The following is a 13,433-nucleotide window of genomic DNA, read 5'->3' on the forward strand; positions in this document are numbered from 1 at the left end:
TCTCTCTCTCTCTCTCTCTCTCTCTTGCCCTCAAGCATTTCTATAATGCATCGTCGCGTAGAAGAAACGAAGTAGGCGATAAATTTTCGTTCTATGGTGAGCACGCGTGCGCACGAACCTGTATTCCCTTTATTTACTACGAAACCGATACGCGATATACAACAGCGAAGGTGCAATATTCCGGCAAAAAGGCGCGAGATGATGTATCCTGGGCATCGCGCAATCAATTACTTTCCCTTGAGATGCACAGTATGTGTATTAAACAGAAAGAGCGTATATCCCGTGTCTTCTTAAAGCTCTCACAAAGTCGATTGCCATTTTTTTCACTTTGACTCAATGCTCGTCTTAGGAAGAAAGTAGAAGTGTCGTTAGCATATTAGCAGCATGAATGATGGCACGACATTCATTTTCCACGTGACTGGCAGCAAAAAGACCAACTACTTTCCTTTTATTAGGCGATCGCAGTTGGTTTATGCATCTTTCACTGGAGTTTGGAAGCGTAACGCTTAAAGTGCCACCATGAAACGAATAAAATGCAAAGGAAGAGACAAAATAAAAGGAAAAAGAGAGAGCGAGAGAAAGACCTTTAGAACATCGTAGATTCGCATCTTTAGTTAATTACTTGTATTTTCCGCCTCTGGCCATCAACTCGGAAACTCGAAAACTCTGATCTCTCTCTCTCTCTCTCTCTCTCTCTCCCTCCCTCTCTCTCTCTCTCTCTCTCTCTTCCCCTCTTCTCCTCCTTGCGATTTATCCTCAACACGGCAAGTACGTAATCTATCACGATAGATAAGCCTGTATTAGTTGCCTTAAGCTTTATCTGAATGTCGTATCGACGCAGTGGCCATGGACGAACATTGAACGTGCATGCGGTTATAGGAACTTCTTCTTGCTTTTCCTTCTTCGACTTTGCCACTTTTACAGGATCGTTGTTTGTTTGTTTTTTTTTTTTTTTTTTAACCGAACTAAAGAACTAGCCCTTCGCTTAAGAAAGAGCCAAAATGTACCTCTAATCGTATACAAGCGGATCCGTTCTCTTTCCTTTCTTTCTCCTCTACTTTTCTTCGTTTTCTCTAATTCTCTTTGTTTATCTGAGACCGAAAGAAATAGCATCGATTTCTTTCTCTCTTTCTCTCTGACGTTCTAGAATTATACACGATCTTACTAATTTTTCCAAATCCATCGTGGAAAAGAACTTATCGTCGGCAAGTTCATTATCGCTCGAGCAGCACGATATCGTGCCTATTTCTCGATCTTAATCTAACTTTATCTCCTCGGTAAGATAAAATACATTTTATCCCCTCCCCATTAAAAATCCATTCAATTTGCAATTTATATTGAGCCTATATAGAATTCTTGAAAAATATTATTTACCGATCGATTCATTTTCGGTCGAGAACCAACAGAAATGAGAAAAAAAGGCTTTCTTTTTTACTATCTTTCCTTGAAAGCTTTCATTTCACTGGTAAATTCGTGCTATGGTCGTGCATCATCGCACTCATCTTAATATAGGCATTAAATTGTCACGCGTGCCGCGGATGCATTCAATGTGTATGTGTAGGCACATACGTCATAGGGCATACGCTCTCACTACTATCTACGTTGAGTTAACGAGGAGCAGGATAGATCCGATTATCATAGAAATCATCGACGAGATAATATATACTACCTTTCATCGGCTTTAATTCGTGACGTAAAAGCATACATTGAAATGAGAAATGAGCTTTTTTCGTTTTCAACGCGAAATGATTCTTTCTCAGGATTAGCATTTGCTAGTATTTTGTGCTTTTTTTTTCCCCTCTCATCTCTTTTCCATATCCTTCTACTCTTAATCTATCTTTTTTCTTTTTTTAATAGCCTGCAGTGACCCGCTTTCCGCGATAGAATTTTCAAGTGCGCTCGAAATTAGCACGGGTTAGCTGCTATTGCCGCGCACAACATCGACCAAACGACTTTCCAGATGCTTACTTTTGATGTTAATTATGCTTTGGCGCCGTGTATGCGCGAGTTGCATCGAGAACAAAGTGTTGATTAATTAACGAACGAAGGAAATACTTTTAAGTTCAACGTTAAATCGAGTAGATATTTAGATCCAAGAAATCGAGAGTAATTACGTCGCTTAATGACGTAAGCGTAAGCGTAAATATAACAATACTCGTATTACGTTTGTGTGTGTGTGTGTGTGTGTGTGTGTACATACTCGTATTAACAATGAAAATAAAAAAGATCGTAAAGCTTAATATTCCCAAAAAATACTGCACAATTTTAAGATTAAGTTTTTAAACGCTTCTTTCGTATGGATGTTTTACGATAATCGTAATCCACGACTTTTCGTTAGCTTCGAGAACGCAGAATTTTTCGAAACACGAACGTTCTCTATCTAAGCGATCGAGATTCACTTCTACGTTAGGTAACGCTTGTTCCTAATTTTCTTTTTTATTTCTTTTTTACGATCTTGCAACGTGGTATACGTCGATTGAGAAGAACGCAGGCAGCGAAGGCCTTTAAATCTACATTCATTTAGAATTATGATAGAATATCGACTTGATGGATGATAGAAAAATCAATTTTCAAATATCATAATGAGAGTTTTACGTTCTGCGTACGTATTCTTGTTTCTATGCAATAAGTATATTTATTCGTCGGAAGTGTTGTTAGTTTTCTTTACGATATCTCGATAAAAGCATTGAGGAGAAATTTGTAAGTCGCAAGACTTCTCCTTTGACTTTCCTTCCTTTGAGAAAACACGTACCATGCTAATTAGAGTAGATATGTACCTACTTCCCAAGGCGATTCGAAGATATGAATCTTTGCGTAGACTAGCAATGGATCGCTTTTTGTGGAATAGATTTTCCGTTATAAAACTATTGAGTGTTTCCATCTTCTTGATCTTGCCTGCGATACGTACCTGCAACAGAGGAAAAAAATGGCTTCACCATCAAAATACAACATTCGACGTTTTTCCAATAATTATTTGCAAATAAATTTCAAGCCCTAATTGCTGAACATTTAAGCGATTCGTTGTTTCCATTCGCAAACGAGGTTTCTCTTTCTCTCCTCTCATTCCCTTTATCTATCTCTATCTATCTCTCCTTTCCAAAGGAGCGCTCGTTAGGGTGAATTCGATGCGGCATAGGCACGACGAGTGAAGAAAGAAAGAAAGAAAGAAAGAAAGAAAGAAAGAAAGAAAAGGAAAGGGGAAGGGAAAGAGAGAGAGAGAGAGAGAGAGAGAGAGAGAGAGAAGCGACTCGTCGTTGTAGTTAGAGTCTGGCGATCGATCGAAAGGATATATCGCGGCCGCCACGCTACGAACAAGAAGGTTTCTCCACCGGGGACAAGAAGGTAATCCCCTTTTGCTCGTACCTCGAGGACACCGGATACAAGCTTGCATTACTGGCGCGCCATCGTGAAAAGCGATCTTCGTTAAAGAGAGAATATTTTGTCGAAACGAGCAAAAGGTCTTTTCCTCCTCCACCTCGACTGCCTCGTTAAGGACTTTGATGTGCGTCAACTATATCTATAATAATAAGAAGAGGATCGTGAGCCTCGTTCCTTATATGACGTTTGCAAAGAAGCTTTTATCTATTCTTTAAAATACCAAAGTAAAATTTCATATCAAATATGCCAACAAATTATTTCATTTTCGAAAAAAGAAAAAATTACATTTTACCGTGTAATTTACACTTTAGAAGATTAAGAAGGAAAAGGAGGAAAGGCGCATAGATTCATAAAGTATGAAGACGACGAAAAGTAGGAGATTGAATCGGATTTCTTGCATAATTAATAGCAACTCTGAAAAACTCGATGGAGGAGTTCCTTCTCCTTCCCTTTTTCAAACTCTTCTTCATCCTTTTCCTTATCTCCTCCTTCTTCTGCTTCTTCTCCTCTTCCTCCTTCTCCTGTTTCTGCTCCTCCTCCTCCTCCTCCTCCTCCTCCTCCTTTTTCTTCTTCTTCTTCTTGGATAGTGCTACATCGGCATTAGAGGCAGAACACGTTCTCGGAGAGTTGGCATTTGCCGAGGAAAAGGTGAACGTATGGCGGTGCCGCGCGTTCTTTCTGAACAGCCGCTTGCACGAAATACTATATATGCACACGATGTCTGTGCACACTTATGTACGTAGATGCACAATAATTATTTGGACAAAGCGCGTAAATTCAAGACATTTCGCGCGTTTGGCGTTTTAGTAGTTGATATACATATAGGTAGATAAACGCGTAGAAATGCGCGCATACAAATAACATTATACATAGATATGTGTATTATACGTATGTACGATGATGGAACGATCGTTATGAGGCGTAGCACCGTGTTCTTTTTCATAGCAGCTGCCAATCGCGACTCGCCGTACGTCATCTTCCTCTCTCTTCTCTTTTCTCCGCTCTTCGTCTCACCTGACCACCTCATCCTGGTGTTCGATCGCGGTGCTATTTGCAGAACTCGCTTTCTTCATCCGGTACTCTACGTACATGTACAATATCTATACGTATATGTTGTGTTTGTACATAGGCGCACATACGTGGGCACATATACGTAAGTACTCGGTACGTATGCAGTGTCCTTTCTTCCATCTCTCGTCGTCCTGACATAACTCACCGATGGTTCGCCATTACCGTAACTTACCGCTCACTATCTTTCCTTCTTGCTGCTCCTGGCTCGTCCTTCGATGCTCGAACTTTCTGACTTGCATAGCTTCCTTTTCTTCTACTTTTCTTTCCTCTTTTTCGTTTCATTCATTCTTCTTTATTCTATTTCCGTCTTTTTCAATGCTTTTACTTTCACGGAATCTGGTTCAAGAGCACTCGATGGCAAGGTCATCTTTGCAGTCAAAAATGAATAAATCAAGTTAAATACTATAGCTCTACACCCTCTCTTCTCGAGGAATACTTATTCTATATATTAATTTGAGAAGAATTTTAACTTATGCACAATAGGTATGTGATATTGATAGTCAAAGGGGAACGTCGTTCGAAAGTACACAGATAAAGAAAATAGAAAGTGGTGGAGGAATAATTTGATACATATTTTTGTCTCGACGATTCTTGTCGAGTAAATAAGTAATAGGTTTACTCCCACACGAAAATACCTATATAATAATTATTTCTTCCCTTTTCTATACCTCTTTAAAAGAGGAGAGGGGGGGGGGCGGGAAGTACGCGAACATCGCATACTTGAAGAATCCACAACAAGGACACGTTGAGGCTACCTTAGTCTTCCTCATTTGAATACATATATAAATTTACAAGGGGATCGTGATTTCATAGGATCGTAACCCGTGTGACGAATAAACATAAATCGGCGGGGAAACGCGAGAGTACGCCAACGAGCGGAGGAACGAAGGAAGGATCAGGATGGAGGAAAGGAAGTAATAGCAGTGAAGAAGTTGCACCAAGGCATACATACACACACACACACACACATACGCCTATATATGGGAGAATCCGTCGATTTAAATTGCAGATGAATATCCTTTCGCAAAAATCTTTTTTCGCGATCAGGATAGGAGCAAAGGGCACACGTCGTCCGCCTTCAGACGCAGAGGGGGGGGGGGGTGGTGGTGGTGGTGGTGGTGTCTTTCTCCAGCGCTCTTTTTAGCCTTTTACTTTCTTCTTTTATTATCCCTCAAGATATAATCAATTTCTAAAGGGAATTCTTTCAAAAATAAATATTCCTCAAGCTAGATATCAGCTTGAGTTACAGTTAGGAACGCGACGTCAAGTGGAAGGGAGAGAACAGCCGATGGTGGGATCGGAGGTAGCACCGGTAGTACGCTCGACCCAGATTAAATTCACAAACTCATTCGACGTAACAACGTTATCCTTTGTTCGTGAAAACGTCAAATGTAAAAGTTGCCGCACACAATTTACATCTGATACAATTCTTTCGTTCGACATTTGTCGAATATCGTCTTACTCGGTGGCAATCGTCCTAGTGGCGTCCTAGGAGTTGGACGAGTCGTTAACCAGTCGTTGCCAAAATGAGAAGAAAAGAAATTCAAGAAACGAGAAAAGAAAAGGAAAAGTAAAACGGATGAATAAAGAAACGAATTTCAACTTAGCGGGAACAGCTCGTTCGTAGGACGACGTGACTCTGGAGTGGCATTTATCGGCATAAAGCGTTGATTTTTGTCTTTTTTTCTTCTTTTTCTTTTTTTTTTATCTATACACACACGTATTTACAATGGGGATTCCAAGGAGCCGTTAGAACGAAGAGCATTGTTCGGTAAACGAAGCCTGAAAACTACGGGAGCGCGCTTGGCAGTCACTCTCGGCTCGGCTTTCGAGTCGGCGATCGATCGATGCACCGACATTTCACCTGTCTAAAGCCATACCACCCGCCTCTTCCTCTTCCTCTTCCTCTGCCCGTCCCGCCCCGCTTCGCCGTTCGTCTCATCGGAAAACTCTCTAACAAAGGCAAACTCGAGCTAATCTCCGAGAATACGGTCAAAATCGTCTATTTCATTGGTAACGAGGCCGTGCCTTTTTCTGCATTTAAATAAATCGCTTATGCCTTAACGTTCACCAACGTTTCCAATATCGTTCCGTATTCTGACAATTGAGATCGAACGCGATCCAATCTGAATATTCTAATCGACTATTCTAGATCCACCTCGTGCGTTATCTTTGACATTTCTTTTCTGTCGAACGAAAGGAGCAGATTTAACGATCATTCAATTGGCAGTTATAAACGAGCCTCGAATCGTTTATCCTCCTTTTGCGATATTTATTGTTTTCCGCGAGCGGTATTAGCGAGATAAGAGAAGGAGGAAGTAATTACCTATGTACCTACGTACGTCCGCGCCTATGCGATAAAATTGTTCGCGCTAGGGCTCTGTAGTTGGATACGTAAATGTACAGATACGTACTACGATTGTGTTTACGGCCATGTCCAGATCGCAAACGACGGTCAATGAGTCACTCTCACCTTTGTAAGAGAAGCCGTTAATAAGAAAGAAAATCACGTAGAGTACGCGCCTCGAATGATCGACATCAAGAGGAATCCTTTAGCACATATGGAAATAGCTATTATATCGATTTCGATTCTACCTTTATATATATATACACACGTATTATACTTATAGACCATTATTTTGTCCAAAATAATCATGAATAAAGGAAACGAAAAGGAAGAAAGAAAGAAAATCATGTTCGTTCATGCACGACAATGAGTTAATCTTTACGTTTAGCGATGTAACGTTCGCTTACATCGTTCTTTTTTCCATCATTCGCATCTCGATCGTGTTGCAAACTCGGTTGGCAAAACACGTGCAACATCGTACGAGATCGTAATGTCCTCCTTCTCTCGTCACATCACTTTTTGAAATTTTCTCGCGGAGGCAAAAAAAGAAAGTTCCTCTTTCTCAGATCTTTCGTAAGTTGGCAGGGGAGCAGATTCTACAATGAGCGAGTGATCCGCGCGTTAATTAGGGCCGACCGCTTAATTGAGCGTTTCGGTCGCTTCGTTAGTGTAAAAAGAGGAGATAGAAAGGCGCCATAAATGAGAGCGAGAGAGAGAGAGAGAGAGAGAGAGAGAGAGAGATAGTACTGCCGGCTCAGAGAAAACTCTATTCCGCAATTTCCTCCGCCTTACGTGGGAAACGCATAATCGCGTGAAAGAGGTCGACTCTTTTGACTCGGTACTCGATATCATAGAAAATAAAATGATTAATAAAACGATATGCTCGATAGTTTGCTTTAACGAAGAGACTAAGAAAGTCTACGATTCTCAGAAGATTCTTAATCTACTGCTTTCTCGGGTCTTCCTCCACTTTTATATAGGAGCAATCTCACTTTACTTTCGAACAATGTCGTGCCGTTGCACTATTGCTCATTTGTTTTTACGTCTTAATTAAGGCATTCTCCTTTTTATTATTTAGCTAAATATTTTCCAGGAATATCTACGTCCTTCCTCAAATTTATAACGTGGTTCCTTCGCATTCGCGCCTTTCTTACACCCACTTCGAGTACGTTATTTTTATTCGACTCCCCATAGCAGTTTTTGTAACTTTCTATTCCCTTTATTGGCAGAGGCACACTTTCAAGGAGGCTCGGATAACGACCCTCTTTCGTATGCAAAGTCGCAAACCGTAACGCGCGCAGTCATTAAACGTTTCTAAAAGATGATCTCTCTCTCTCTCTCTCTCTCTCTCTCTCTCTCTCTCTCTCTTGCTCTCTGTCTTTTGGTGGAACCCAATATCGCACGCGATACTTCAAGGCGGCGTTATTTAAGGCGGCGCCACACGGTGCTTTGCCTTTAGAGATCTAACGGAGAGGTAGGAAGAAAAAAAAGAAAGAAGAAAAAGAAAAAAGGAAAACAAAAACGAATAGAAGAAAAAGGAGAGAAGAAGTAAGGGGTGAATGCGAGGGCAAAGAAAAAGGAAGGGCCCAGGCGAATTAGCATTTCAATTTGTCCCGCAGGTGTTCCGCGTGCGAGTATGCGCGACATCGGGCACAACACCGTTCCACCGGCACGTTCTCTCGCCAGCGGGTTGTCATTTTCGAGGGGCAGGGTGTTGGGGCCCGAGAGGAAGCTCAAATACGTAGGCATTTATTTACATGCGGGACCGACATCGCGACCTTATCTTATCCACCTGCGCGCCGTCCGTACGTCATTGCGATTGCTCTTCTTTTAAAGAAAAAAAAGGGGGTAGATAAGTCGTGCGTAGTTATTTCTTTATGATAAAAAGAGATAAAGAAGAAATGACGACTACCGTTAGAACAACGGAGAAGAACGTTGTAGTCTTTTCCGATCATCGATCAAATCTAAAGGGACTTTATCGTTTAATGGAATTTCAGGAAATTGGATCAACCGACCATCGTCGGGTTTTACGATCTTAATTAAGTTTCGTCGACATTGGCGATGGCGGACTGCGAACAGGAGCACGAGAAATGTTTGCATAAATGAGTGGCCACCGTCAGTCAGGCCCGGTTATTTATTGTTTTCGCATAAATTTGTCGATTGTTATTGCGGCAAAGGAGAGAAAAAGAAAAAGAAGTAAAATGTCGGCGCGGACAAATGTTGATGGTTAAACAGTCTCCCAGCGGAAAGAGTTTCTCACATTTGTCAACGATACTTGAACAAGAATGTGACGCGTTTTTCATTTTCTTCCTTAGCCTTTATTCTCCAAAAAGTGAAATGCGAAATCGTTAATTTTCTATTCGACCCCTTTTGTTTCTTTATTCGCGCGCATTCCGGTCTCCCTGGGGTCTAGACGCACCACGCGGTAAATAAATAAATGCTACTAGCTCCAGACGATAGACGAGAGAAAGAACGAGAGAGGGAACTTCTACCATGTCCGAGACCTCGTTAATTTATATCCTATCGATTCTCTCGGCTCTGCGAGTGTACTGCCGTCGTGTTTGCTTTCACGATTTGTAATCTCTCGATCTAATTTACATCTAAACGCAAACCGTCCGACAGAGTAAGTTTCTTTAAGAAAACGTTTCTGTAAAAAACGTTTAAAGATTCTGATGATTCTGACGAATGAAATAACAGAGAGTCGGAGAAAGGTATATTTACCTGAAATTACTTGCCCTTATGGTCTTCATGGCTCGTCAAACTATTCCTCTTTCTCTCTCTCTCTCTCTCTCTCTATCTATCTATCTATCTCTTTCCCTGATAAATAGGAGTCTCTGTAGTCCTTGAAAAGGTTCTTCTTCACGCCTTCTCGCCGCTGATGTGGCCGCCACTGATCGATCACTTTTCGAGAAAGACGGAGAGAGAAAAAGAAAGGCCGGAAAGGCGTCTCTCCTCCTGTTTCACTCGCGAGCAGTATCACTTTCCTCGATCTAACGGGGCTGGATCGGCGCGTGCACAGTTTTCTAACGAACGAATGAAAACAAACGATGATAAAAGGATCGTGCCCCGTGTTACCTACGAGCAGGAGTCGCGTCCGGTATATATTCGATGAAGCGCACAAATATCGATTGCCTTTCGAGAAAGGAAGAAAACAATATCAGTTTCACGCACCGATGCAATGGACATCCATATCTCTCTTCGCGGTCATTTGAAAAGTGGGTGGGAAACGCGCGCACGTTCCTTCGAACTTTGCGCTAGCCCCGACTGACAATGAGAAAGCTTCGTGAGCCACTACTCGAGGAGGTTAGTTATGGCCGCAAAAGTGGCCGCGTAAACTTCCCTCCTTTCTCTCCTTGGCAAACTCGCTTACGCTTATGCCGCCTTCTCCGCTCGGCCGACGGACGAGCATACACAGGGCACCCCCCTCCCGCCCCTTTTTACACTCTACTCGTGCCGTTCTCGTTGTTGTTAACAACGGCTCTACTAAACTCGTCTCTCGCTCATTTTTTACGCGTCCCAAGCGCTTTCCTCTCCCCAGCCCTTTAGTCTCAATCCCTTCGATCCTTTTTCTCACTCTCGTTTGGAAATGCGTAAAGCCGTGTGACAATGTCGCGTTACATTCATGACGATGATCTTTAAAACAAAGGGAGCACTCTCTTTTCTCGATCAAATATAATCTATACCTCTTCTATATCCGTGATAAACATATGTATTTTTCTTTACGATTATGGATAAACGAGGAACGTTTCGATAGTCATTGAAAAGTCGTTCAATACTCCCATGAATTTCGTATAATTTTAAACGGAGAAGAAATCGATAAGAAATAGAAAAGGTCTTGTGATTGTAAGACGATCGAAAGGAAGACGAGGTTCGAGGAGTCGGTCGGCAGGTGCCAGTTGACGAAAGGTGTCCTCCTCGTGTCGGTAAAGGAGGGAGTAACTCGCGATCCGTTCGAAGGAGAAACAGGGTGGTGGTGATGGTGGGAGGGGGGGAGGGAAGGAAAGGGTAGAGGACTGGTTTTACGTGAAACCTCTCGACCCGACCAGCCGGACTGCTTCGTTGCGACCGCGAGGGAGGCGCGAGGGAGGCACCACACAAGGGACTCGTGAGAGAGACGAGACGGAGCCGAGAGGGAGGCACGACGAGAGGAGTGTGGTATGGTGAGCGGACACGGCAGCGTTGGGTCCCGTTCTTCGGAGAGAGGTTTACTCCATGGAGCGCGAGGAAGTACTGTTACTTGCAGAGAGAAAGGGGGAGAGGGAGAGAGAAAGAGGGAGAGAGAGCGAGAGCGAGAGCGAGAGCGAGAGAGAGAGAGAGAGAGAGAGAGAGAGCCCGCGGCGTGGCACACCGGCAAAACGCGCCAGATCCAGATCTGACCGTTCCGTCCAGCGACGAAACGCGTCGTACAGCCTCTTCTACTTTCTTTTCGCTCACTCGCTGTCGATCGACTTGCCTTTTCTTTCCTCTTTACTCCAAATCCGTTCATAAAACACGATATCTAACGTATTTATATGTGTCATGAGTATTCTCTCTCTTTCTCTCCCTCTCTCTCTCTCTCTCTTTCCTGCCTTTTACCGTATTATATAGGAGTCAATGCTTTTGTTTACGATCGTCGTACTTTTCATTTGCCGCTTGTATGTACTACCGAATGGCCGGACGTACGTACGCATGCACGTACGTACGTACGTAACGTACGTGAGAGAGGTGTACAATTCCACGCGAATGAATTTCCCGGATCTTCTTTTTTACATTCGTCTCTCCCTCTCGCTCCCATATACGCACACGCACACACACACACGCACGCACGCACGCACGCACGCCCGCACGCCCGCCCGCCCGCACGCACGCACGCACTCGCACTCTCTTTTATGCAAAACGTCAAAACAAACGCATACGTCTTTCTGCGGTGGCTTGCTACAGGATGAAAAACTCTCCCTGTAAATATCTTTTCTTCGTGAAGAATCGCGTAAAAAATGAAACACCACGGTATATCACCGGTCCGTGGTCGCGGCACGACTGACCGGCGAACCGCCTCCGCGCCGGTTCCGCGACGCGCTCAGGTACGTACGAATGATTCTCTTACCCCCTACTCTGATCGATCTGAACTTTTTTTAACGCGTTTACTTATTTTCCTTTCCTTCTCGAAGATAATAACGTTCTCAACGAGTTCGAAAGATTTTCACACCGCGGATAAGATTTAGAACGAATTATTTTTCGTAAGTTTGGTCCAACGTTCGATTCCTTTACTCGGCGCGAAAGGAGGTGCGCGCGAACGTTGGAAATCGGAGCAAGATACGAGGAGACACTCGGTCCTGTTTACTTTCGTAACGGTATGCACTTCGCCGATGACATTTTCCTTCTTTCGCGAGATATCTCGTCATTGAAACGATACCTCTGACATATTCCTTATTATCCTTCGTTAAATTGGTCCTATTCATTAACCAAAAATGATTTCGGACAATTTTGTCCTAACGAATATCACTGTAAATGGCTCGACGCGTTTCGTCGATAACGGATTACATATTAAACGTAACACGAGAATCTTTTTTTCGAGAGACCATTAACTTTATCTTTAATATAGAAAACAGCCTTTAAAAGGCTGAAAGAAAATCCTAAACCGGCAACCCTGCATTCGAATGTACATATGTATGTATACGGTCGATGTGGTTGTAGCACGCGCTTTGTATGCGGCTAGAAACGGACGCACGGTACTGGCGTGTGCACTGCGTTTTTCGTGTTAGTGCGCGCCTGTGTGCAAGTCCTCCGCATATGTTCGAGCACTCGGTCGAGCGGGTGTAACCGGTTTCACCAATTTTTTTCCCGAAATACACACTCGCGATGGTTCGTAAAATTGTACGACCCCATTGTAGTCGTTCGACATCTGGGAAAGCTAGTCTATACACACACACACACACACACGCACACATGTATGTGTATGTGTATATGCGCGCGCGCACACACACACACACACACACATTAATTCGCCTCATTAAAACCCTACGTTCGCGCGTACCACTTAACCTTCTCTTCATTCGTCAAATGCCTAGAAATTCGAGATCTAGATCGAATCTTACGATTTTCGCAAACATTGAAATCATTAGAATCAGGGATTTTCTCTATCAGCCGACTCGAGCTAATTCTATTTTTTTTCCACCCACTCGTCGACTTTCTCTTGAACCTTTCGAAAAAATTCATGAAAACTCGGTCTTAGACGAATTTATCGTAGAGATATGTTGTATCGTTTAGACACGCGCCATGATTTTCGAGGAAAAAAAGTGATAATACCTTTTCATCGTGGTTTCATTCGTCCCTCCATTCGAAAGATTTCACTTTCTTAAACTAGTTTTTCGCCTGTCCATGAAATGGCTCGTACCACGGAATTTTATTGCATCGTATCGAGGATGTTAAATAGAAGAGAATTATACGATTCATTGAGCCGATCAACAACATCGGGATCGTACTTTCGATACTGAATTTTCTTCCGCCACATCGAGCTCCTTTTCTTTCGATACAAAATTCTTTCCTTATCTCGTTCTCCGAATTAATAATGTGTCTTTATAATACGGCCATGTTATTTTCTATTTATATTTTTCACTTAGATTCTTCGCTCGTGTCTTCCTGAGATAGCTATAAAAAA

The 13,433-nt window shown here is 42.7% G+C and overlaps 1 protein-coding gene across 15 annotated transcripts in view; it reads right to left on the bottom strand.

The window, feature by feature from the left end:
- The window catches only part of LOC124957278 (myosin heavy chain, muscle), a 19,021-nt gene extending 5,598 nt beyond the window's left edge, over nt 1-13,423 (bottom strand). For 3 of the 15 annotated variants that reach the window (XM_047514177.1, XM_047514176.1, XM_047514174.1), the window contains exon 1: nt 9,518-11,643. In XM_047514177.1, coding sequence (XP_047370133.1) covers nt 9,518-9,546 — 29 coding nt within the window. In that variant the 5' untranslated portion in view covers nt 9,547-11,643. The other 12 variants (XM_047514175.1, XM_047514168.1, XM_047514163.1 and 9 more) reach the window with 11 other exon arrangements.
- Nucleotides 13,424-13,433: the final 10 nt, after the last annotated feature.

Source organism: Vespa velutina, chromosome 25, assembly GCF_912470025.1.
Source record: "Vespa velutina chromosome 25, iVesVel2.1, whole genome shotgun sequence".
Lineage (NCBI taxonomy): Eukaryota > Metazoa > Arthropoda > Insecta > Hymenoptera > Vespidae > Vespa > Vespa velutina.